At 52.8% G+C, this 25,100-nt stretch overlaps 2 protein-coding genes across 3 annotated transcripts; one reads left to right on the top strand and one right to left on the bottom strand.

Moving 5' to 3' along the window:
* Positions 1 to 3,172: 3,172 nt before the first annotated feature.
* LOC122389928 (serine/arginine repetitive matrix protein 2-like) lies at positions 3,173 to 13,374 on the bottom strand. The gene is made up of 7 exons (XM_043382436.1): positions 13,268 to 13,374; positions 10,947 to 11,112; positions 10,366 to 10,436; positions 9,958 to 10,026; positions 9,583 to 9,648; positions 9,322 to 9,445; positions 3,173 to 8,983 (listed from the first exon to the last, which is right to left on the bottom strand). Exons 2-7 carry the CDS (start codon positions 11,087 to 11,089, stop codon positions 3,934 to 3,936), a joined length of 5,523 nt encoding a protein of 1,840 aa, XP_043238371.1. The 5' UTR covers positions 11,090 to 11,112; positions 13,268 to 13,374; the 3' UTR covers positions 3,173 to 3,933.
* Positions 13,375 to 13,755: 381 nt separating this feature from the next.
* Positions 13,756 to 24,381, top strand: LOC122389932 (ras association domain-containing protein 8-like). 2 transcript variants are annotated; one of them, XM_043382442.1, is made up of 8 exons: positions 13,756 to 13,899; positions 16,488 to 16,731; positions 17,444 to 18,130; positions 19,543 to 19,683; positions 21,069 to 21,185; positions 22,031 to 22,170; positions 22,584 to 22,867; positions 23,141 to 24,381. In XM_043382442.1, the coding sequence occupies exons 2-8, from the start codon at positions 16,549 to 16,551 to the stop codon at positions 23,239 to 23,241; spliced, it is 1,653 nt and encodes a 550-aa protein (XP_043238377.1). In that variant the 5' UTR covers positions 13,756 to 13,899; positions 16,488 to 16,548; the 3' UTR covers positions 23,242 to 24,381. The 2 variants fall into 2 exon arrangements, with proteins under 2 accessions (XP_043238377.1, XP_043238376.1); XM_043382441.1 differs by having other exon boundaries at positions 22,584 to 22,879.
* The last annotated feature ends 719 nt before the right edge of the window (positions 24,382 to 25,100 follow it).

The following is a 25,100-nucleotide window of genomic DNA, read 5'->3' as shown; positions in this document are numbered from 1 at the left end:
TGTGTCCAGCGACGCACTGTCCCATAGTTAGCCTTCACCTGGCTAGGGAGCGGGGGGGGGGGGAGGGAGTAATTGATAGAATCAAGGATATTTCGCTGATAGCTGAAAACTGTGTCTCGACGTTGTACGTTTTTATAGTTTAATAGTTTTATTTAATCGCTTATATAGTTTTAAATTGTGCAACATTTGTAGCGCAATTTGTCATTTTTAACGAATGCGGCTGGCTTATTCGCATACAGCGTGCTTTTATCGTCTGCACGAAGCTTTGGCGACACTATTGTTTTCGTTGGCGACACAACAGTACTCGAATGATTTCATTCATGACCTGGCTTTGTGAATGCCACGCTGTGAGGACAGATCATGTCCCACAATTCCCAGATAAACATTTTAACGGCTCATAAAAGTTGAATCACCGTCTAAAGCCATGACGCGAGACTCGCTCTGTCATGATTTAGAGCTTACTTCGGATTTTATGTGTGTCCATCCACGATACGGACTTGTACCGCCTGCACCGTTCCTTTGTCGTCCGTCGTCGATCGGCCTGCAATCCGTTCCCTTTTCTCCGCACTCCGTAACCGCTGTGCCATTTGTAATGACCACTTACCTATACGGTACATCTACACTTCGTTATTTGTGCTGACAAAGTCTCACTCACCAATCGCGTCCCGCTCTGCCATTGCCGTTTCCGTGCCGATAGCGGCAGACGGCATATCATTCTGTTCTTGTGCCTGCTTCTCGCTGTTCGCTTTCTCTAATACTCTCTCTCTCTCTCTCTCTCTCTCTCTCTCTCTCTCTCTCTCTCTCTCTCTCTCTCTCTCTCTCTCTCTCTCTCTCTCTCTCTCTCTCTCTCTCTCTCTCTCTCTTTCTCGGTGTACTTCTTCGTTTATCTCAACTCCCCCCACTCTCCCTCTGCCCTGCTTAAACCGTCCGTCTCAGCCAGCCCTTCTCTGACCCCCATCTCCTCCTTTTCCACAGGAGGTGGACGAGGAGACCGTTGACGAGGAGTCGGCCGTGTCAAAGGCCAACCGGACTGCCGGCGCCACGGCCCAGTCGGAGCAGGACCTCAGCCGGCCGCTGGGCGCCGCCGCCGCCAGCGCTCCGATGGCCGTGCCGGCGGGGCCGCGCAGTCGCGCCCCCGTCGAGAGCGACTCGCCGCCTGACGGAGACGCCGAGGACACCTTCCCCGGCTACTCGCTGTCACCGCGCCATGGCCGGCCGCGCGGACGACCCCGCAAGTCGATATGACGCGTCGGCCGCGTGCTCCCGCCTGTGATAGACGCTGCCGTCACCGTCGGTCTCGACGGTCCCGTGCCGCCGCCGACGTGGGCGACCCACTTCGCGACGGGCCCAAGGAAAACACGGTACCTCCGACCGCGCAGCCGCCGTCGCCACCGCCGACGCTCGGGGCTGTATTTTTAGTCGTGCAACGTGGCCCGAGAGGTGGTGGGCGGAGGACGCGGGGAGGGCTGCCCGGAGGAGGCCGAGCTAGTTCACAGCGCGGCCGCCAGGTGGCGGGGCAGGTCACGGTCGCCAGGTGGCGCTCAGGTCGTCGAGGTGAAATGGATTTCGGCGGTAGGAGCGTCGTGTGGAAACCTGTGACGGTTGCCGACGCCAGCGCAGCACTAACACTAGCGCGGCCGGCGAACAAGTGCGTCGAAGTGCCTGTTTTATCGTAGTGTCGGTGGTTAACAGAATCTACAGGCGCTGAGCTGTCCCTTCTGGTGCTGTGCGAGGGTTTGCGGAGGCCTGTGACCATTTCTCTGTGAAGTCAGGTGTATGCTAACGCATGTGCTGTCCTAAATGCAGGTGTCGCTTTAGTTTTGTCGCTGGCACTCATGGTAGGTAGTGCGAAGTTTCCCTCGGTCTTCGCAAGCGCAGTGAGCTTGTGATTGTCCAAAAAACGAAACACATAAGAGCGAACCCATGTTTTGCGTCACCGGCAGCCACAGCAGCCAGTGGACATTTCAGCCTGACGTGACTATAGGTTAATATCTATCTGTCCCAATGGGATATTTGTCGAACCGAGCAGCCACTTCCACGAGGCGTGAACTGTGGATGACGACGAATCGGTGTGAAACCGCTGACCAAATGTCGGGTCGGAGCTCTGTGCGCGCCTGTACTTAACACCTGTACTCTGTGCACGTTAGGCGTCACTGACGGAGGGCCTTGGGCTTGGAACCGTTCTGGGAGTCGATATCGCGCCCCAACTCTCTGCTGAACCGGATGTGACCAACTGGCTCGGCCGTCCACCCAACTGTCGACACTCGACAGTTCCAAGTTCCAGCCAGCCGGTAATATCCGTGGCCCGTCAGGTTGCGAATCTCCGCTGGAGATCTAACTAATTACCAGCACAGAATAGCCGAGAACGGGACCTTGCCTAGACAGCGGAACCCGAAGGCGAAATCCGCTCCCGAGAGGTGTGCCAACTTGTCTTGTGCGCGAGCATGTTGTGTGTAAGAGCGAGTCTCGTGCACTTTGACGTCGTGTGCGGGTCGCTGTGAAAAAACGGCGACCAGGGGCGGCTGGTGAGTGAGCTGGTGAGCTGTACCCGTGCTGCAGCTGGTTGGTCGGTCGGCCCGAAATGTGCAATGTGAGGCGTGGCGAATAAATGCTTGTGAAGTGGTGTAACGAAGCTGATTATTAGTGCACTTCAGCGGCGGGATGTCAATAGCAAAGCGTATTTACGTGAGCCGTTGACCATTGCTGATGAGATTTTCAGACCGACGCCTGTGTGTTGCCCTCCTTGACCTGTCTCGTCTATACGCCGCAGAAGTAGAGTCCCAGGAAGCTCAGATGATGACAGTCCCGCCCCGCGCTCAATGCGCCTCTTTCGTGATCAACACTGTCTGGGCAGGCCCTTCTCCCTTCCCGAAACATTGCGTCAGATTGCGGATACCGCTCCGTTATAGCGCCTCAGGGAGGAGGGGACAGATAAACAAACGGTTCGTGACTCACAGCAGACCGCGCCGTCACAGGTGGCACCGGTAGCGTCACGACGTGGGAAGTCGAGGCCGTTACTCAACGTGAAGTGACTCAGACATGATCTTCACCTGAGCGGCTAGCCGGAACTTGCCACATAAATAACGAGACAGGATAAACATTTCAAAAGTTAGCTCAGCTGCGTTTATGTCCTCGAAGAAAGCCCTGTGCGTTGGCATGCAAAACTCATCTGTCATGACTATGACGCATGTATTATCGCTGAGTGACCCGCAATCCTGGACGCAAAGCTGGAATCACCAATCACTGCCCAGCTTGAATGCATCAACGTGATCAACAAAACCCCACCCAAATGAAACCACTAGCACACCAACACACTAACATAAGACATTGTCAAAGAAATGGGCCGTCCTGAGCGCTCGACTTTCGTGGCTTTGTCAAATAGGTTTCACGTCAAGTGAACATCAACGCATTTTCAATGTTTGCTGGATATCATATTGAATCAAATCCCGATGAAACAGTCCGAAAGCGAAGCAAGAAAGCATAAAAAGGGGCGTGTTTTGTACTCAAAGCCACATACCCCAATCAGCGTTCGACAGAAACGACCCACCGTCAGGCGTTGGTGACAAGTGCTGACATCTATCGACAAATTACGCTACTGACCACCCGTCGGGGGAAAATTACCGATAGTCAACTCATGAACGCTCCAATGTTTCCGCGAGCCACAAGCAGCCAATGCAGCAAGGTCCACTCCTAGACAAACATATGCATATTATCCTGCCACAGTGCACACGTATACGGAACACACACATGCCATGACCCGGTGATGTGAAACACCAATCCACTGAAGTAACAAATGCTAGGTCGAGTTCCGGCTGACGACTGCACGGGCTCTCGCAGGGTCAGACAGTAACTATCGCCCGGGATCGCAGACACTCCCCAGAGCCACTCAAGGGGAGGGGATGCCACTCGTCAGGCACCCACCCCGTCCCGGGACTAGACTGTCTCACTCGCGGCAGTAGCGGGCTCACTCGCGGCAGTAGCGGGCTCACTCGCGGCAGTCGCCGGTGCGCCCTCTGACGGCCCATTACTGTCGCTCACGGCAGTGTTCATAGTCACAGGCGCACTGTTTTTCGCCGCGGTAGCGTCACTTTTTGTCTCTGCGACTTTGTCACCACCGCCACCTCCGCCAGCGTCCACGGACGAGGAAGAGTCACTCGCCTCTGTCCCCTCCCCGCCCGCGCCGCTCTTTCCCTCTGCCTCCGCCAACGAGCGCCGCACCTCCTCACGATCCACACGGACGATTTTGCCGCCGCGGATAGCGTAGAAGTCAACCTTCTCGACGGTGCCGTGGCGGCTGAGCACCAGGCCGCGTCTCTCGGCGGTCAGCTCGCTGATGGCTCCGTTCTCCAGTGTGTAGAACACCTCAGGTGGGGGAGTCGGCTCCTTACAGCGCTCAGGGGATGAGCGGCGCGCCCTGCGGGGCCGGCCAGCCGCCTCGGCCGGCAGTCCGTTCCGCACCAGGCGCCGTCGCCGTGCCTCTCGTACCGCCTTCAGTCTCAGCTCTGTCTTCCGTTGGCGAGCTCGACGGGCGGCGCTGGCCGTCAGCGCAGTCCCCGCACCGGACTTTTGGTCAGGGCTCGGCTCCGGCTCAGATTGGTCTGCGGACGTCTGGGTCTTCTGTTCGGCCTCAGTGCTGGTTTGAGACTGTGAAGGTTGCTCACTCTCAGCTGTTTGTTCAATTTCCTGTTGAGCTGATCCGGTTTCTTGCTCTCCGCCCTCATCCGTTTCTAGTTTTGCCACTTTCTTCTCTGACTCGGCTGACAGTGCTGGCTCAGGATCTTCGGCGAGTGCACGCTTTTGTCCTTGGTCTGGTTTTTCATTGTCCTGATTTACTTCTGGTTCCACCTCTGTTTGCTTCGTTTCGGTTTTGTTCTCCAGGTCAGGTTTGTCCCCTTGCTCTGACTGATCTGGCTCCAGGTTCTGTTTTGCCTGTGATGTGTTCACTTCGCTCGGCTTCCGGTCACACTCTGCTCCTTGTGCCGGACTGGACTCCATCTCCACATCCGGGCTTTGTTCAGATGTCTGTTTCTGTTCTACTTCCAAGCTGGGATTCACCTCCTCAGAAGCGCTAACAGGCTGATCTGATTCCGGTGTCTCTTTTGGCCCTGATACAGCCTGCGAGTTTAATTTCTCTTCTACATTTTCTTCAAACTTGGAATTCATCTCCGACGTATACTTCTGATCCACATCTACGCTAGATGGTACGTCTGCCTTTTCTTGCAACTCTGTATTATCCGACGTAGACTCCCGCTTAGGTTCGGATGTTGACGTCTCCTCCACCTTGGTCTGCGTAGACGAACCAGGCTTATCAGAATCTGCCGTCTCCATCGGCTCTGAGTGACCGGTGGATTCCTGGTCCTTGCCAGACTCTGGCTTTTCTTCCGCCTCTGGTTTCACGTTGTGCCCTAGGTCAACTGGCTCAGCTTTGGAATCAGATTCCAGACTTAACTCGGGCTTCTCAGCAGGTTCGGAGTTTTGTTCAGGTTGTGAGGTTTTTGTCATGTCACGCTTTGCTTCTGGTTCAGGTGACTCAACCACCACTGGCTTTTCGTTCGACTTTGACTGCCGATCAGGCTCTGATTTCTCGACAGATTCTGGTGGCGCTTGAGGTGAATCAGGTTTCGGTTCCGTCGCTTTCGGCTCGGCCTTTGGCTTCAAATTCGTATCTGGTTTGCATTCCGACTCTGTCTCTGGTTCGGGTTTGGTAGCTTCGGTAGCTACAGCAGGCTTTGCTTCAGTTTCTCCCATTATAGGAGTTTCTTCAGGAAGAGATACTTTTTCTTTCTGATCCGCAACCTTCGGGGCAAGGTTATCATTTTCCAAAGCATCCTTCACAATCTCATCAGCAGCACTTGGCTTCTCATTCGATGTAACTTGTTTATCCTTTGAGGTGCTCTCTTCCGAGGGTTTCTCGATTTTAGAATCCTTCGCCGTATCAGCTTCCTCATTTTCCGAAGGATCCTTCACAACCTTATCAGCAGTACTTGCGTTCGCCTTCAGTGTAACTTGTTTATCCTTTGAGGTGCTCTCTTCCGAGGGTTTCTCGATTTTAGAATCCTTCGCCGTATCAGCTTCCTCATTTTTCGAAGGATCCTTCACAACCTCATCAGCAGTACTTGCGTTTGTCTTCGGTGTAACCTGCTTATCCTTTGAGGTGCTCTCTTCCGAGGGTTTCTCGATTTTAGAATCCTTCGCCGTATCAGCTTCCTCATTTTTCGAAGGAGGATCCTTCACAACCTTATCAGCAGTACTTGCGTTCGCCTTCAGTGTAACTTGTTTATGCTTTGAGGTGCTCTCTTCCGAGGGTTTCTCGATTTTAGAATCCTTCGCCGTATCAGCTTCCTCATTTTTCGAAGCATCCTTCACAACCTTATCAGCAGTACTTGCGTTCGCCTTCGGTGTAACTTGTTTATCCTCTGAGGTGGTCTCTTCCGAGGGTTTCTCGATTTTAGAATCTTTTCCTGTACCAGCTTTCTCATTTTTCGAATCATCCTTTACAGTCTTATCAGCTGCAGTGCTCACCTTCGAAGTAGCCTTTTGTTCGCTGGAAGTGTTCCCTTCCGAAGGTTTCTCGACTTTAGATTCTTCCGCCGTGTCAGCTTTTTTAGGCGAGCCGCGACCATCTCGAGACGGATTTGCCTTCCTACCGCCCGACTTCGAGTCAGGCAGCTCGGCCTTTTCCCTCTCTGTCCTCGAACCCCCGTGCTGCCGCTCTCGGTCGTCTCCGTTAGTCAATTTCTGCGGCGCGTTTCCCGGCGCCGTTTCACCCTGGTCGTCCGTCTTGCTGCCGCCGCTGACCCTCCGCGGATTACCGTGCCGGTCCCGGTATCCGGACACGACTCCGGACGCCAGTCTGGCTCCTTCATTCTTAATCCTGACATTCCCATGGCGATCGTGGGTCTCGTCCCGTGACGACCGCGCGTGTCCCGCCGACCCCGCCCTCGTCGGCTCCCTGCTGCGCCGGGAACGGTCTGCTGACCGGCCTCGGCCGGCCGAGTTACGCCGGTTCCTCCTCGATGGCTGATTTTGGGACACTCGAGCCGGTGACCTGCGGTCTCGCCCCCTCGACCGGCTTCTCGACCGTTCCAACTCTGGGCTGAGAGGGAACAGCGACAGCAGACTGGGCCCATCCACCGGCGGCTCAGGAGACCTCTCGCGACGCGGTGCGACTCGGTCGCGTGACCTGCGCGCCGCCAGGTCGTCCATATCCGGGGTGATCCTCTCACGGCTGCGCACGGATCGGCTACGGTCGGAGCGGCTGCGCTCCAGGGAGTGTGCGCCGCGGCTCCTCTCCTCCGACACACTGAGCTGTTCGGGCGGGCCGAGCGGACGGTTCAGTGCCTTCATGAGCAGCGCGTGCGGACTGACGCGGCCGCTGGCACCCGACTCGGGCCGGTTCAGCGCCTTCAGCAGCAGCGCGTGGGGGCTGCTGGGGTCCTCAGGCGGCTTCAGAGAGTCCTTCAGCAGCGAGAGGGGACTGGGCACCCGCTCCCCGCTCGTGCCCGCATAATCCTCAGAGTGTCCGATCCGCTCGTGACTTCTGCGCTCGCGGCTCCTTCCCTCCCTGTCGGGTCTTCGCAACGATCGCTCGGCTCTCAAGCGCTCTCTCCTAAGCAATCTTTTAGGGCTCATTGAATCCCTTCTACTTCGCTCGAGGCTCCTTCGCTCTTCAAACATAGGTTCAGGGATCCCTGGTTCGAGGAGACCCAGCTCCCCACTCAGTAACCGCTCAAGACTCGGTTCTCTAACAAGCGTTTCCTCGGGACTCCGATGCCTGCCCAATGTTCGTTCTGGACTTCGAAGCCTGTTCCGTACTCGATCTGGGGTCCTTCGCCTGTAGCTTGTTCGCTCCGTGCTCGATCCCCTTTCAATGTCTCGTCTATCCCTACCAAATCTTCGTTCTGGGCTCCTTTCTCTGCCTTGCCTTCGATCTGCGCTTCTTTCTCTGCTTCGTCTCCGTTCTGTGCCTCTTTCTCTGCTTCGCCTCTGTTCTGTGCCTCTTTCTCTGCTTCGTCTCCGTTCTGTGCCTCTTTCTCTGCTTGGTCTCCGTTCTGTGCCTCTTTCTCTGCTTCGCCTCCCTTCTGTGCCTCTTTCTCTGCTTCGCCTCCGTTCTGTGCCTCTTTCTCTGCTTCGTCTTCGTTCGGGACTTGGTCGCCCCATGTAGCGAATCGGACTCCTCCGTTGCACCGGGGAACGCCGGTGTTCCGACTCTTGTTCAGAGTTCCGCCTTTTCACAGTTCTCCCTGGACTTACTCTTCGCTCTCTACTTCTCGAGCGGCGACGGTCATCATCATCAGGCGAGCGTCTGTGGTGCCTCCCGTCTAGCGGAGAGTGCGAACGGCTGCGAACCACGCGGCGTACTGGCGAGTGCTGGCTCCGCTCTGGAGCTAGCCGACGGACAGGCGGGCTCCGCTCCGGAGCTACCCGACGGACAGGCGGGCTTCGCTCCGGGGCCACGCGATGGACCGGTGGATACGGGCTTAACTCTGGCGCCCCGCGCGGGTCCGGCGGGCTGAGCTCCGGAGCTACGCGATAGACAGGCGGGTAGTGCCTCAGCTCTGGGGCCGCCCGGTGGGCAGATGTCGGTGACGGCGGCCAGTGGCCCCCTGGGTAATGATACACAGCAGACTCGGCCGGCCAGCCGCCCCCGTACGGGTGTCCCCACGAGGGAGCGTACGTCACTGCCGGGGGCGGTGGCGGCGGCGGCGGCGGCGGCGGGGCGGGCTGAGGCGGCGCCAGCACGCGGTAGCCGGGCGGTGGCTGGCCGTGCGGTGCCGTGGTGTAGCCCGGGTGTACCGGGTAGGGCGGCACGGGCCACTGGGGCGACGAGCCGACCACGGGTGGCGGCGGGCGCGCGGCCGGCGGCGGCGGCGCGGCGGTCAGCGCCGGAGGAGGTGGCGCCGGCGCCGGCGCTGGCCGCGGCGCGGGCGGCGTCGGCTGCGACTTCTTCCGGGGCGGCGTGGGCGACCGTCGACTCCGGCGACTGTCGGCCAGAGAATCACCGCGTTAGCCGAGTACAAACATGAGAATGCACACCCGGCCTGCTCAAGTATACCGATGATAAAGGGTTCGAAGTAGACTGAGTAGCCAGTGCTGATAAGATCGGAACATTCGTGGTGAACACTGGCGGCGGAATTTTCATACGACTCCAAATAATATAGAGCTTCAGCATGGACTTTCTATGAAAAATAAAGACAACAAGCAAACGAAAAGCTAACAATGAACCACCCGTTTCTAACGACAAAACACAGAGAAACCCATTATTGGATGAAACAGCCATTCCACATCACCCCGCTGAAAGGTATGCCCCTCTGCGCCTACCTGCTCCGCGGCGTGGCCAGATCGTTGAGAAACTTGCGCATCTTGCGTTTGTTTGGACTGGGCGAGCGACGCCGCGGCAGTAGCAGGTCAAGGCCAGAGGTCAGGTCACGCAGGTCATCGTCGCCTGAGGCAGGAAAGGTCATCAGTATATAACTGCTTGAAACAGAAAGGTACCATAAAATTGCACCGTCAAAGGAAAGAATGCCTGGTCACGTCCACAAGGTCCTTATCCAGCTATTCATGTCCTCCCATAGCACTTACGCCTTTCGCTGCGCGTTTTCTCGTTCCGGGCGACGATGGTCAGGCCAGCAGTGAGGTCAGATGCATCTGAAACATAGCCCGAGTAGCTATTCATACGGGGCACACCGCTGTCGGCAGAGATGCGCGCGCCGAATCAGCACCGGGGATCGGCGGTCAACGGAGGAGTCTTGCACTAGCTTATCGAGATTTGGGTGCCAACTGCCGAAACTGGGTTGATTTAGTCACGGTTCGATTGTATTATTCGCAAAATATCGATCGGTGAAATACATTAGACTGGTAACACGGAGAGACAACGAAAAAGTTAACGCCGGAAATATAGGAAAAATACACAATGGTTTTGATGTCATAGATGAGAAGGTAGAATGATGGACTTACAGCTATCTTCCTCTGCTAGAAAGTTCAGGTCCAGCTCCGAAATGATGTCGAAGGCCCCGTCACGACCACCTAAAATACACGTTCATAAATAATGATGTCCTGCATCTATTGAACTCCGTTGCCACGAAAGTTCAATGCATGGAATATGCTCCGTTTCAATCATTGTTTACACGTTTGCATACGGCCTATTCAACACACATTGAATATTAATTCCACCTCCAACCTATCATTTCTCGCACACAATCAGATGCATACCTTAAATCCCTACGTAACATAGCAACCAAAGACCGTCGCCATGCCAACGCACACTTAGCAACACATTTACAAAACGGAGCAGAGACTCCAGTGTTACATGACAGCCCCGGCGGCACGTGCCGAATTACATTACGGTTCTGAGTGAGAGCGTACCTGGTTTTCGACCGCGCTCGCGCTGTGGAGGCGCCTCATATCCACGGGAGGAGCCCGCATCCTGGGACCTGCTGGAAAGGGACACCAGACGCCCGGTCATCGCCTATCCGAGGTCAGACTGGGGTGGGGAGAGGGCGGGGTCAGTGGGATGGGAGGGGGACGGGGAGCATGGGGATGAGCCGTGGTAGGGGGACATCAGAGGGCTGCAGGATTAACTGGGCGATGTGCTGTGGGTCGATGTGGTCGGTGTAAGCTGAGGGTCGGTGTGTGCGTTAGTGTGAAATATTTTGGGAACAGGTGTCAGCACTCACTACTCAGTGACCAGGATACACATCCCGAACAAAGAACGAATGGGTTCAATCGGCATCCCCCCCCCCCCACACACACACATCTCCCGGCACCGCTCAATATGGCTGGGAACCTTTCATCCTCGATGCAAATGGTCACAATTATCCGCCCCCCTCAGAAGCACTCTTTAATTAAATTAGGTGTCTGAGCCCCAAGAAGCTTCGTGGCCTGCGCACACATGAAGCCTGCAACTCACACCAATGTCCAGGAGCAGGAAGGAATGGGCTACTCACCCGGGCGGGTGCGCGCCGTCCTCCGCCATCCTTCTGTGCGCCATCTGCTGCGCCCTGAACCGGGCCCGGTCCAGCACAGAGTCGGAGGCGGCGTGCTGCCCCTCGGAGCCCTGCACGGGCCAGGCAGCACCGCGCTGCGCCATATCCGCCCACAGGCTCAGCGGCGCTGATGGAGGAGAGACGTGGGCCAGTCAGAGAGCGAGGGAGGGAGGAAAACGCACAGTTAAACAGCTCAGCCCGCCGGCCATCGGCCCACTGGCTCACCGCTGATGGAGGAGAGACATGGGCCGGTCAGGGAGGGAGAGGTGCAGCTGATTAACTGAGATCAGTCATCATTGGCATAATGGCAGAGGCAGACCATAACACACGGGGGTGGATGGGGGGGGGGGGGGCTCTAGCTCGATTCCTGTGCCACGTAGCAAAATCAATAATTTGATTCAAACTAAAACTTCAGTTTGTACTCTGGGTGCCCTTTTCTGCTGGGGCTACTCTGCTAGGTGTCTCACAAAGAAGGGGCTGCCCCATTTATGCCTGGGTTGCCTACTTCTGCTGAGTGTGCCTCTTCCCCCTTGGGCTCTCTCTTTTCTTAAGCATGCTCCAATAATTTTGGGAGTGTTCTATTTCTGCCTAGGTGCCCATTTCCGCTAGAGATGCCCCACTTCTGCTGGGGCACCCTTCTCTCCCTAAAGTGCCCCGATTCTGCTGGAAGTACCCTTCTGCCTGGGCCCTGGGGCGCTCCACTTCTGCTGAGAGTGCTCTCTTTTACTAGGGATTCCCCTCTATGGGCATCCATCTTCTGCTGGCAGTGGGGTTTCCCTCCTTTGCTGAGCAGTCTCCTACTTCAGCCTGGACTCTTGAGTGTCCCTCTACCAGGGATGCCTTCCATTTACTGGGTGCCCTTCCTTCTTTTGTTGGAAATCGTAGGAGGGGGGGTCATCCCTCCATTGTTGGGTCAGCCCAACTTCTGCTGGGATTAACCTTTTTTCTGTTGGGACACTCCTCTTCTGATGGGGTGCATCTTCTGGGTGGGACAGTCCACATTTTTTTGGGAGTGACCCTTTTCTCCTGCTGTCACCTAGCTTCTCATAGAAAACCCTACTCCAGTAGATGCACTGGTGCCATCTTTTTGCTGATGCCCTTCTCTTACTGTGCATTTTTAATATGGAGCACACTGAGCCCTTTTGGAGTCTGCAAGTGGTCCCACAGTGTATAAAAGACAAAGTATAGCCAGAAAATCAACTTTGCTATATATTCAAGAGCCTGAACAGCAATGGGCAGTATGCAAGGCAGGACACCTCCTGACCTGGTGAGTGGTGAGTAAACCTATGGGCCAAGGGGTGTTGCAATTTTATGAATGGGAGATGGGGACACATTTGTGTGGTGCATCCCTAAGCAAAGTTAGGCATACCCTACTGCCTAGCCAGTTCAGATTTCCTAATGCTGTATACATTGACCATAAAGAAGCATGGACCCTTCCTCAATACCTTGCTGAACTATCCAGCATTACACACAGCTAACACTGAAAACAGCTGTACATAAGGAAGTCTAAACTCAGCTGTGATCCAAATATCAAATCTGCAGAATGCTACCTGAACCAACCCTTAAAATTATAACATTTTACCTTCAAGAAGCAAGGCTTTGCCAACTTTATGGCTCAATTTTCAGAGTTTTTATGTGAGGTGGTGGAGGTTTGGTTTAAGCACTACATCTGGCAGACCATGGGCTAACTGGAGCCTTCATCCTGTTCTAGGCGGCCAGGCAGCGGCAATGCCATGTGCATCACCCAGAAATTGAACCCAGATCAGAGGGCTGTTCACAGGCACTGCATACTGCTGAGTGCAGTGTGTGGTGTGTGCAGCAGGCGTGGGGGTAGGGGATGGGTAGTCAGTATGAAGTCACACGGCTGCGTGCGGTGGACGGTCCACTGTGGCCTGTCCCGACTGGCCACAGCGGTCGCTGTGTGCGGTGACGGAAGGCTGACGTAGGGACGCAGTGGGAGGAGTTTGGAGCCTTGTACGGTCCTACCTCACACAGGGCCCATAAACAGCCGTCAGGATGGCTGATTCTTCAGGCAAGGAGCTCTGACCACAGCAGTCGCTGTGTGCGCTGACGGAAGGCTGAAATAGGGACGCAGTCAGCAGAGCTTGGAGCCTGTGTACGGTCGTACCGCACACAAGGCCCGTAAACAACCCTCAGGATGGCTCAATCTAATCAGGCAAGGAACTTACCCCTAGACCAGAATGCTCCCCATTATGTGAGAGCTGATGCAAGCCACGCATTGAATTGGCTTCTTCCTGACATACCAAAACGCCAAAACTAACCTGAAACTGGCCGCCGCCACGAACCAATGGAACGGGTGTAAACCTTCTTCTTTTGAGGGAATAAGGCCTATCTATGCGAAAATATTAATTTTAAAGGTGATTTACCATCACCATTCCGCGCGGATCCCACATAAAATATGTGACGCTTTCGTCGCTGTTGCGGAGCTTTCACAACTCCGATCAACTTTTGAGAAATATTCCTGTGCGTTTGATTTCGACGGTGCAGAAAGCAGTCAGCTGTTATTGTGCAAATCCCGTTGCGTACTGATAAAAATGAGTTAAAGCTGTCAACTCTGAATCTACACCAAATTCAAAATTTGTTTAATAGATTTTATTAAATATTAAATGGAAAAGAACCAAAGTATTCAAACGGTAAAAACTAGATATAACGGACTTTGAATTCATTCTCTCCCGTTTCTTTGAGTATCAGCTGGCACGTAAATTCCACAATTTTCCTTAGATTGACACCTTGGCTGCATCTGGTATATTTTCACTGTGCTTTGACTCGGGGGTGTTGTTTATCCTCCGCGTATTTTGTAAAAGGTTGTGATATGCTCGAGTGTTTTTGGATTATTTGTACTTCAGACTAAACGAAAAGTACCTACCTTACAAGCGATGAGGTGCTGTTGCAGGTAAATATACATTTTCCTGATAAATGGTCTCAATTGCCCAAGGTATTGCGCAACCAGACAAATGATTAGTTTTTAAATTAAATTTCGACAATAATTCTCGCATGAGCTTTGAGTATGAAAACGAAAAAATATTGTTCAAAATTATAGTAACTTCCCAGTGAAAGGACTCTTCAAACATTTTTAACACTGGTAGAAAATAGGTTGATAGAAATGAATGGGAATATTGATATCTGTTAAAAGGTGTAAGAAGTCAGTCGGGGAAACTGTGGTCAAATCTTCCATTTTTAGAAAGCCTTCCATTTTTGGAAGGATTTTCTATATATGGGTACGCACCTTCCAAAAATGGGTACGCTGACGACGTCATCGTACCCAAATATAGAAAATGTTGCGCATATGTTGGAACTTACCGATTTCCGCCGAACATGAGGCAAATGCGACTATCGCCCCTGGTCGCTTTCTATTTGCCATAGTGAAGTGTCCATAATCTAGCGTGGATGCCTAAATCCTAGCGTGGATGTATTTTAGGTAATTTTTCAAAGTAATGAGTCGTGGAAAATTGACAAAAATTTACCGACAAACGATGGTTTTATAAGACTTTATCAAACATTTTGTAAGCAAAAAGCATCAAAAACGAAAAGTAAATATCCTTAAAAGTACTTTAGTGACGGGCCATGCTTGTTCGATACCGCCGACTTTATTTACAGTGCGGAATTGTCTGGACAGAGTGCGGCGGTTTCGGGAGTGTAGTGGCGAGTAAAACTTGTATTTGTTGCCGTTTTCTGCATTTATTAGCATATTGTGTGGTTGATTTCAATTTTTTAAGGCTTTTGCCAAACATTTGGGTGGAGGTCTCGTCATTTTTCAATGTTTTTTTCCGGAATATGGGACGAATTAAATAGGCGTTGCTGCGCCGTTTTTCGTGTTACTTTCTATCGAAGGAGCAGGAATCTTCAATTTATATGAGGAATAGTAAGTTTAATTTAAACCATTTTTTGTCAGGGCTATAGCTGTGTTCCTCCTGGTTGGTTATTGACCAGCTGTTTTCTCTTCTGAATTTCTATGTGTCCTCTAGAAGTAGAAAAAGAGAGCAGTGCGCCAGGACACCATGCTATTATATCACTATGTACATTGACATAGCATGCCTGTATTACCAACACTAGCACTGCTGCTTCTCCTTATATCAATGATCATAAATGGCAAAATCAACTATTAATGTTACACATTTAAAAAGGCCGTAACTTAAATCAAAGAATGTGAATCACAGTTGGGAACACTGAGATTAGACCTTCCAATTTTGGAAGCCTTCCATTTTTGGAAAATGCATACCCATTTATGGAAGGTCCTTCCAAAAATGGAAGGCTTCCAAAAATAGAAGATTTGACCACAGTTTCCCCCACTGAAGTGTTCCTAATTGCGCTTACTTCTTTTAAGTATTGACATTGCTATACTCTATTTCCTGAAATGCATCTATACCCAGGTTAGGTCATGTGTCATCTTGAATGTGGAAACTCATCAACCATCATAGGTAGGTAGGCAGTTGCCTACCGTTTTACAGTGCCAGAAGTCAATAAAAATATACCTACCTAACTAAAAAAAATTATCATGCCCACATGACAGCATGTGGTTCACCCCACTTACTGGCCACTAGCTATGGCTGCTACCTCATTCACTAACCACCACCATTGCTAGTTGTGTACTCTACAAACAGTGTGTAAATAATTTGAATTTAAAGTTGGCCTTTCAGTACCTACCAGAAACTGATGATCAAATAAGAAGGCAATGGAACAGACTAGGTTGAGGTTAAGTTGTTCATTGCTTCTATCTGCAATCAAAAATTTAGCTAAAGCAGACTTAAAAGAAGCTTGCTAAGCAAATAACAAACAATTTTAGGTACAAATTAGCATCTTGATATTTCACCTTAATTAAAATTGACATTTTATCATAAGTTAAGCAGGCATTTTTCTTTATGTGTAAATTATCATATTCTAGTTTCATATTTTGTAGGTTATGAAGTCATAACTCATAGTCTTATTTCCAGGTACCAAACTAAAATGTTAGTAAAACTGATTCAAAGAAGGCCAAAGAAGGCATAACAGTATGTACTCTCTTTTACAACTTATTAATTGCAATCTCAATATATCTGTTATGTTTACAGTTTTTTTCATTTATTGATCTTAATTGTTATCCCATCATGTCTCTGACAATAATAACTTGTCTGGAAAACACTCTAAACAAAACTCCTGGGGTTAGGTAGTTCTTCTTCTGCAGGCCAGATGCCTCTTCCACAGGATTGTACCCATTTCATGCTCACTCCACAGCCCACAACATTATTTCCTGGCCACTTCTCTTCACAGCAGTTAGGGTAGTTTTCTGGACACTCCCCTTCACAGCACAGCTCCTGACTGTGCCTCCTACACAGGATAGATCCCTGGACCCTGGCCAGTGGCCACACTCCACAGATCTCCACAGTTCCCTGGCTACAGTCCTCTTCAATAGGACAGAACCCTGGACCCTGGCCACACCTCTCCACAGTTCCCTGACCCCGCTTCTACCACAGACCATCCCTCTGACCCCTCGTTCCCCCTCAGGCGGGCGCCCTGAGCGGGCCGCGCCGGACCGGTAGCCGCCGCCGCTGCCGCCGCCGCCGCCATGGAGCTGAAGGTGTGGGTGGACGGCATCCAGCGGATCGTCTGCGGCGTCACCGAGGCCACCAGCTGTCAGGACGTGGTGTACGCGCTGGCACACGCCACCGGCCGCACCGGCCGCTTCACGCTCATCGAGCGGTGGCGGAACAACGAGCGGCTGCTGGCGCCGCAGGAGAACCCGGTCAAGGTGAGGGTGGTCAGCGGGGGAATAGCTGAGCTGGATGGGGTGAGGGGCGATTGAAAGGAATGGAAATGGTTGAGGAGTCGTCCAAGGCTTGGATTTGCTAATGCAATGTCTTGATTTAGTTAAACATCCAATGTGTTTGTGCACTCGTAAATAGCCATAACATAAAACAAAACTTGAGTGCTTAGCATTATGTCCTCTTCCTTCGATTTTGATTCCGATCGTTAGGACAGTCGGAACTATTTATAAACGGAATACAACTCGCTTTCTGCAATCTGCTTAGTTCCGGAATTGAAATGAGACAACTGACTTGCTCTCAGTCGCCTGCATTTATCTTTGTTGAATAAAGATTAGCTTCGGGAATCGTCGTTAAAGGGCGTTTGTTAGACTCAAACTGCTGTTTGCATGTTCTCGAGCAGGTCAACACTAGTTTGCTGTTATAAAAATTGCATATTGTTCACCTGGCTCATGATATGTTGCATGTCGTTGACGAAAAATGTCTAATGACAGGTAAAATAAAGACAAGGTCATACAATCTTACGAGCAATGAACCTGTTGGTAGGCATCAGGTCACCCAGGCCATTGTTCGACTGCGGTTGTTGGGTCGGCACACAGGCCGTATTATATACCGTATTATATCCCGTATTATGTACCGTAAAACCCGTGGCCTGCCACCGGTTTCGGGTCTGACTACCTCGCCCTGCTGTTTCGCCAGGTGCTGATGAAATGGGGCGAGTACTCGAGTGACGTGCAGTTCATCCTCCTGCGCTCGCCGCTGGAGGCCAAGTCTCCGTCCCGCGCGCGCCGCTCGGGCCGCTCATCCCGTGGCCCGTCCGAGCCGTCCCCGCCGAGTCCCGACACCAGCACGACCGTGCTGTCGCCGGAGCTGCAGCGGCGCCGCTCCGAGCTGCGGCTGCTGGAGCACGTGAAGCGCGGCACGGTGGGCGTGGTGCGCGGCGTGCAACAGCGGCCCGCCGACGAGCCGTGGCCGCCGGCCGGGCCGGCCGCGCCGCCGCCCCCTCCGCCGCCCCGGCTGACCGACAAGCCGGGTCTGAACGACAGCGTGTCGAGCGCCGACACCAGTCTCAATACTAGTCACGACCGGGTGCCGGGTCTGCGGCGGGCCGGCGAGGCGGCGCCGTCTCCGGGGCCGCGGTTCAGCACTCCGCCGCCGTACCGGGACCCTCCGCCGCCGGCGGCGGGCCGGGCGGGGCCGCGCCGGCCGCCGCCCTACCGCGAGCCGCCACCGCCGCCGCCGCCGCCCGGCCGGAGTCCGTCCGGCAGCGGCAGCAGCCAGTCCAGCAGCCCGCTGCGTCCGGCGCCGCCGCCGCCGCCGCCGGCCGCGCCCCTCTCTAGTCAGATCCCGGATGGCTCCGGCACTCCGCCCGGACACCCGGCAAAGGTGAGCAGGCTGAACGGCGCCGTGGATGATTGTTACGTCATGTTGACCGCCTCCATGCAACGGTAGATAGGTAGGTAAGTAACAAGATGGGCAGTTGAGGATGAGATTGCGAGTTTCAACATACATCTTAGACCTTAATCGTATTTGGTTGACGGAAGTACATAAACTGGGCTAGACTGGCTCAGATAAAGTTTCGATCAGTCCACGACGTTTTGAGCTTCAGTCTGTCGTTTTCGCTCATTACTGGATGCTTTTTATTTTGTGGGCAACCATAGCTCGCGCATGAACTTGCTAGCCGTGCAGGATTTGCTCAGTTAGGTCAGCTACTCATTTTTCCATGGCTGACCTTTTTCGAATTCACTTCTTGCGCATGCGATGCTTTCTAGTAAATTGTCTTCCTTTCACCATTCGTCCTTAGGTACCTCTACGTAAAAAGCGCGGTTGTTATCGTACTTCTGCTTTGTTCAGCCTAGGTTTCATGGTCATTGGTTGCTGATAGGAAAGAAATCACCGTATATAGAGAATGACGATATTCGTATTTGGCCGACCTTTTGTTTGTGCGATATTCTTACAATGAGTTCCTTAACGTTCTATGCATATGATAAATAGTGATGCGCATTACGCATGGTACGGATACCATGTCATGCAAGTTGTAATGCCCGGTAGCAAATGTCCACAACTTCAAGCTGCATGAATAAGGCGGTTTCATAGGTAGAAAGGCAATCGTGCCCATGAATAGGTAAATATGCGTTCCTCAAATTCTCTATTGCTCATAGGCAGGCAGCTTGCCGAGAATTGGCCGAGCTGCACCATTTCTGTGGTTTAGTTTTAATACATGCGATGCACTATGCCCTGTATGACGTGATGCTTGTACTATCAGGAGCGACACTCCAGCCATACTCGATGAACCAGTTTTGGGTTGAATCACCCGACTGCTCTTTGGTTAATATTGTGTCGACAACGCGGGCCATGTGAATTATCTTGCCGATCGGCATCCCTGCCAGCAGGAATCAGGCCAAGTCTACATTGAGCCATCAGATAACGGATTCAGAATAGACTTAGTCTAAGTAAGCCAGAACGCCGACTAGATGGATTTTTCCCGCTGATTAGCTGTACTCGTAATTTGTCTTGATTGGTGCTGTATTTTTATGATTTAAACTAAAAACACGATTGATGCTTCTGGCTATTTGGATTGAGCAAGTGTTAAAGAACTTAATTTTAACGACAAGCGGACACAGCTCGCTTTCTATTCTCATTATATATTCGTGACTCATAAGCATGCGTGACCACCATGCTCCAACACGATGTGTCCACCTTTGGATCATCCCCCCACGGCTCGTCTCGACGAATGTTGGTCGTGTTTGTCTCCTCCTGGATAAGTCTGATCTCACTCATGTCCTCTGTGCGCGCAGGGGCGCGGGCCGGGCCGGCGGCTCGCCACCGACCAGTATGCCATGGAGGAGGTGGTCTACAACAGTCAGTACCGGGAGCTCCTCTCGGTCGTCAACGCGCAGAAACACCAGCTCAGCTCTCTCCAGGCCGACGTCACAAAGGTGCGTGACGTCAGCGGGTGAACAACTGGTGCTGCCAGATTGACGGGCGTGGGTCGTGGTGGGGATGGTGAGGGTGCGGGTGTTGATAAGACTTTTAGAGTCGGGCTAAACCTTGACAATTATTTATTTGAAATGGGATGGTGTGGGTTGTCTGGTGAGGTAACCGTCAGTCCAGACAGGCCGGTAGTATGATCAGGGATGCGGATCGGCTATTTCTGAAGATAGTGAGGATGGATTACCACCCTGGCTATTGGACCCTCTCAAACTACTACCAGTGACCGCCGCTTGGAATTCCCCAGCGTCGGAGGACTGGACTATCGTTCAGAGCTCCCAGCGTACCCAGCCGCCCCCCCCCCCCCGCCCCTCCTCCCACCGGGAGGGGTTACCGATCGTTCCGCCGGTGTGGAACTGGGCCAAACCGACGGTCGGCTCGGCCTGGCAGCGGCTATTTTCGAGGTTTAGAGCGCGGCCGGTGACCGGTGGCCGTCACGGGGGCGCGCGGGGGGGGGGGAGGGTGGGTTAAGGTGCCAGGGTGGAGAGGATAGGCGTAAGGATGACCCGTCAGAGCTGTGTCTGGAGGGTAACATTGGTCAGTGACGTCTGTTGGAATGACCTGTGGTAGCTTTAGGAGGTCAGCTCAGCTGTGCCGGATGATGTTATTTGAGGCTAGCGCTGACGGTATGACAACACACAACAGATGCGCACCTATCGCTCAGAATGATAGTCATGCGGTCGGTATTTGTCACTTGGTGACGTGAGGCATGATTTCAGGCCTGGACTCTTACTGACATTTAGAACGCACTAATTCCTTATGAAATCAATCGTCGGCCTCGTTGAGCACCAAAAACGTCAACCTATTCATATTGCGTTCCTTTTTTGGCACACAGCGGTCTTCTTCCAAGCCAGGCCTTCCGTCGCCTTTGGCCCCGGCTTATATCGCTGCATTCCCGATGGTAAAAGGTGTTATCGAATGAAACGAGAGCATGTATTGGCTCAACCCGCGTGCAGTGTCACGCACCTATGAAATGACACATTCCACGCCGGCGTGCCCCCGCATCGCTCCGTGTAATACGAACTGCTTGAATCTAGCGCATTCCGCTCCGTACTGCGTGGTGGTTAACCATGTGATATCATTTTTTTTTTCTTCGAAACTGCGAGTGAAAGCAAAGCAGCCTGAACTAATGGTGCTGTCTTTTTCGATTTTCCCGTGGAAGAATGATCGTTTGTTGTGTCGCCGTTATCGGCGCGTCCTTATGTTGGTGTAAGCGTTGACAGTTGTGTTTAACCGGTTACAACATTTGGAATTAATCGTCTACATGACGCGTGTCGCGTATATTTTGACTTCACAGCCAGTGAATAATTACGACACTGTTTCTGTATTTCAGTGTGACGCCGAGATTGTGTACCTGGAAGAGTTTCAGCGAGAGCAGGACGTTCAACTGTCAGCCGTTCGCTCCGAGGCCAGTCGCCTGGAGGCGCTGCTGGCGGAGCGAAATCAGGAGGTAAGAAGTCCCACCAGTCACACCGTTCACTTCTTGACGAAAAAATTCAATCGTCATTGCTACCATGAAGTCTTGTTTTATCCTCGGAGGATGCTTCTCACGTCCTGCCGACTGTCATCTATCCCTATGCAACGAACGGTTCCCCGCGAACACTAGCCCTGTCATGTCCCCTCACACTGACGGCAGCGGCAGTGCTAGTCAGTGGGCCAGTTCCCCGTGGTTTGATGTGGGCTATACCATGACCTGCTCTATTATGGGGGCTGGCCAGCCGACTGTTTTGTGATGCGTCATGGGTCAGATGGTACACGACTGAGCTGGCGGTCGGCTCGCATGCTGCTTGTTTAGCTGCGGTTTCACGTTGCACATAGACGAGGCACCGTCGCGGTTCCGTGTTGGCTGTTTTGATAGTGAGTTTTCCACTGCTTTAGGGGCCCCTAAGAGAGGGAGGCGGGAAATTGTATGTTTGTCGGCTGGTTTAGGGGATTGGTGGAGGTGTTATTGAGGCCAGCAGTTGGGTCAGGGGGTACCGATTTACGTGGTGCACTTGGCGCGGCGTCCAATGCGATATCCGGCTTACACGTGGAAGGAACTACGTCGTATGTGCTACGCATTAGCTTTTTGTGTCGGCGTCTAACATGTGCTGCGCCTCTTGTCATCGCAGTTCGCTGGGTTTCAATACCAGCCTTTTGCTTCACTTAACACTCACATCCTTTTACACCAAACTGTTACATTGTTCTGTCTCTCAAATCTCGTGCGCTTCCCTGCACTCGCACCACAGAATGTCTCCTTCCCAAGTCCTCACCTCCCCTGTGGCCATATTGTCTGACTGAGTTCCCTTTGGACAGATTGCCGAGGCAGAGGAGAAGGCAGAGGAGCTGAGGAGGGAGTCCGAGGAGGGAGAGAGGATCAAGACCGAGAGTGAACAGCTCAAGGAGAAGTTGGCTACATGTGAGACGGAGCTGAAGACGTATTCGGAGAAAATACGGTGAGTAGGGACCGGGTGACGAAGTGACAGCTGTGCATGAGAGATAGAGGATCCGTCCCTGGCTCACGGGTCTTATGGATTTGCGTAATATTTGCTATGAATTAAACTTGCATTGGGATAAACTGTTCGACGTGTTTACGACTCGTAAGATGTCCCTTTGTTGCCTTGAGTCTTTAGACCGGAGTAAGGTCTGGCCCGGCAAGTTCAACTGACTACCCCTAAGGTCTACTCCCTCCAAAATCCACATAGCCCCCCCCCCCCCCCCCGGAACGGAATGACTAAAGGCGTGTCAGACCTTGGGACTGTCACCTTATCCCGTCCTCTTCCTTGGGTCGATATCATCTCTGCATCATGTCCAGCTGATCAGCTCCCACCACGATTTCCAACTAACTCCCCTTCTTCCACTCCCGCAGGGATCTGGGCGAGTCTCTGAAGTCGGAGCAGGAGCGGAGTGACCAAGAGGCGCAGCTGACGCAGCAGCAGCTGGAGCAGCTGGCCGCGCAGCTGTCTGCTCTCCAGGAGCAGTCGGAGCGCACTGAGACGGAGCGCGCCGACCTGGAGACCCAGATCGGCCAGCTGGGAGAACAGCTGCTGGAGAGACAGCGGCGAGTCGAACAGCTGCTCGAGGAACTGAAGACGGTCAACCTGGAGAGCCTGCGCATGTCCGGCACCGAGGAGCTCGCTAAAGTCACGGAAGGTGAGAATCGAGGTACGGTTGTTTCCACAGTCACTGATTGGTGAGCTGATGTGACAGTGGCGGTGTTTTTGGTTTGATTATCGCTTTATTTCTGATATGGTTAGAGAGGAATCCTGTTGGTGTTAAGGGCATTGCAGAATCACAATTTAAGTTTGAGAAGGCCATTATTTGGTGTACTTTTTGGTTTCGCCTTGCCAAACCTGGCGAAGGTATACCGCGCAGTGTTGTACTCATCCACCAGCTGACGTGTTCCTGTGTGTGCCGTCTCGCCAGGGCCGGCCAAGTCGGGTGTGAGTCGGCAGCTGATCGGCTCGCCCCGTCAACTGGAGAGCGCTGTGCCCACCAGCAAGAACCCGCACGGCGTCTGGGTCTGAGGGGCGCCCGACCCCTCCCGAGGCCAGGGAGACTACCCGGCCGCCTGGCAGCGCGCTCGCTGCTGCTTACTGTTCCTGCGTCTAGAGTTTGCCACATATCGACGCCCTCTGCCGCTAGATATTACCGCTTCCGCTCACTAATCGCTCGCTGTTTGGATGTTGTGTGCTGTCGGACACGCTTCAGACGCCGCTTTCTGTCGACGTGGATGTGGCGCTGCTTTGTTGTTCGCGCACATCCGTGCCCGCGCTTTTTGGCGTCGTTGCCGCTTTTCGCTTCTTGTGCTGCTGCTTGAATCTTATTTTCGACGTAGCTTTAGGATCTTGAACGGTACGCACGCCGTTTTGAAACCTAGTACAACATTGTTTGGTTGTTTTCTTGCCTTGACCCCGACTTAGTTTACGCTATTAGTTTTACGTCCTGTCCTGTTGGTCGTGTTTTGTTGTGAGGTCCGCCGCTGGGCGAACACCCCGAGTGGAGCGACAGAACTGTTACCAGATACGTATTTAAAGCATGGACACGACGTGGTACGATCTTACGTTTACATTATATACAATAGCCGATAGGTCTGAGTAGTAATCTTCACCTTTGTGTGTGCGTGTTTAATTGACAGATCAACGTCGTATTCTGTACAGATCCCTATTATGCCGAGTTTTTAGTCGATTTGAGTTGTGTGTTTTAGCTGAGCAAGTATTGCATGTCAACCTATGAACAATCATTATAATCTGTGTTTGAATTCAGGGCTTATTTTAGCGTTTGCACGCCTTCAATTGTGTGTTTATTTACTAGATAGCTAGCTCGCCCCCCAGTGTACATTTGTTTACCGGCGCGTGCCATATTGTCGGCCGGTGCCCCCACTGTGCGCCGGCTCGGCCGTGCTGCTGTGCTATAGACGAGCCAGCGCGTGTGCTGTGCTTCAGATCAGAGTCTGCGGAGGGTAACTAACGCGCCAGACTGCCCCGTTGCGGGGGCAGAGGCGAGCGTGGGGCGTCTTCTGACAATCAAACGACGGCCCGGTCCGCCCCCGGGGTGACCGAGAGAGGAGAGAGGGCGGGCCGGGGAGAGTGCGAGAGAGAATCGACAGAGTGAGAGTGGGAGTTTGTGCGCCTATTTGCGATGGTAATATACAGAAGACGACTTAAGCGGAATTTTTGTAGTCGTGAGAATGACCGGACAGTTATCTTTGCAGCTTCCCGAGAGCAAGGTTTTATCTGATTTGAGAGCCATCCTGTGATGCTGTTCCCGATTGGGGAGGATTGCCGATTGATGGGTTGTGCATTACGACAGAGGTTACTTATGTGGCTTGACGGAGCCCACCTATTGCGTTTCTTCAGACTTCCTTTCGAGCATCGGCGAGCGCCAAAAACCAACCCTAAATTGGGACATAACTAGGACTAAGGAGTTAAACCCAAATGTCATGCCATCAGAGTCCTTATAACATTCTATTGTAAGCAGAACATAATCGATAAAAAAATGTCCGAGATTCAGTTTATTAATCTCTAGTAGCGATTACTACCTACACCACAATTAGTACATCATTTACAAATGTTGCAACGAAATGCAGCTCGACCTTTGGCATCAGGTCACTGGATCTCACCCAATTCGTAGCACCTCACGATGGCAACCTCCTCTCACAAACCTTCACGACACATGTCTTTTGGCGTGCGCACAGCAATAACACAACGCCGAACCATTAACGCATTTAAACACTCAGACTGGAGTCGAAACTCGTTCCAACGCACCACTGGCATCTACCACCTGGCGAGCATTGCTGTAACGCTTAGTGTGCCTACCTGCGTACAGAGGCGCTGCTGTAGACCCAGGTCCGCCCAGGACGGATAAATTAGCCGTCTATGTCGTC

Source organism: Amphibalanus amphitrite, unplaced genomic scaffold (assembly GCF_019059575.1).
Source record: "Amphibalanus amphitrite isolate SeventyFive unplaced genomic scaffold, NRLGWU_Aamphi_draft 000376F_arrow, whole genome shotgun sequence".
Taxonomy (NCBI): Eukaryota; Metazoa; Arthropoda; class Thecostraca; order Balanomorpha; family Balanidae; genus Amphibalanus; species Amphibalanus amphitrite.
Note: the sequence above shows the minus strand (reverse complement) of the source record. Positions and strands in the feature narration are given on the sequence as shown.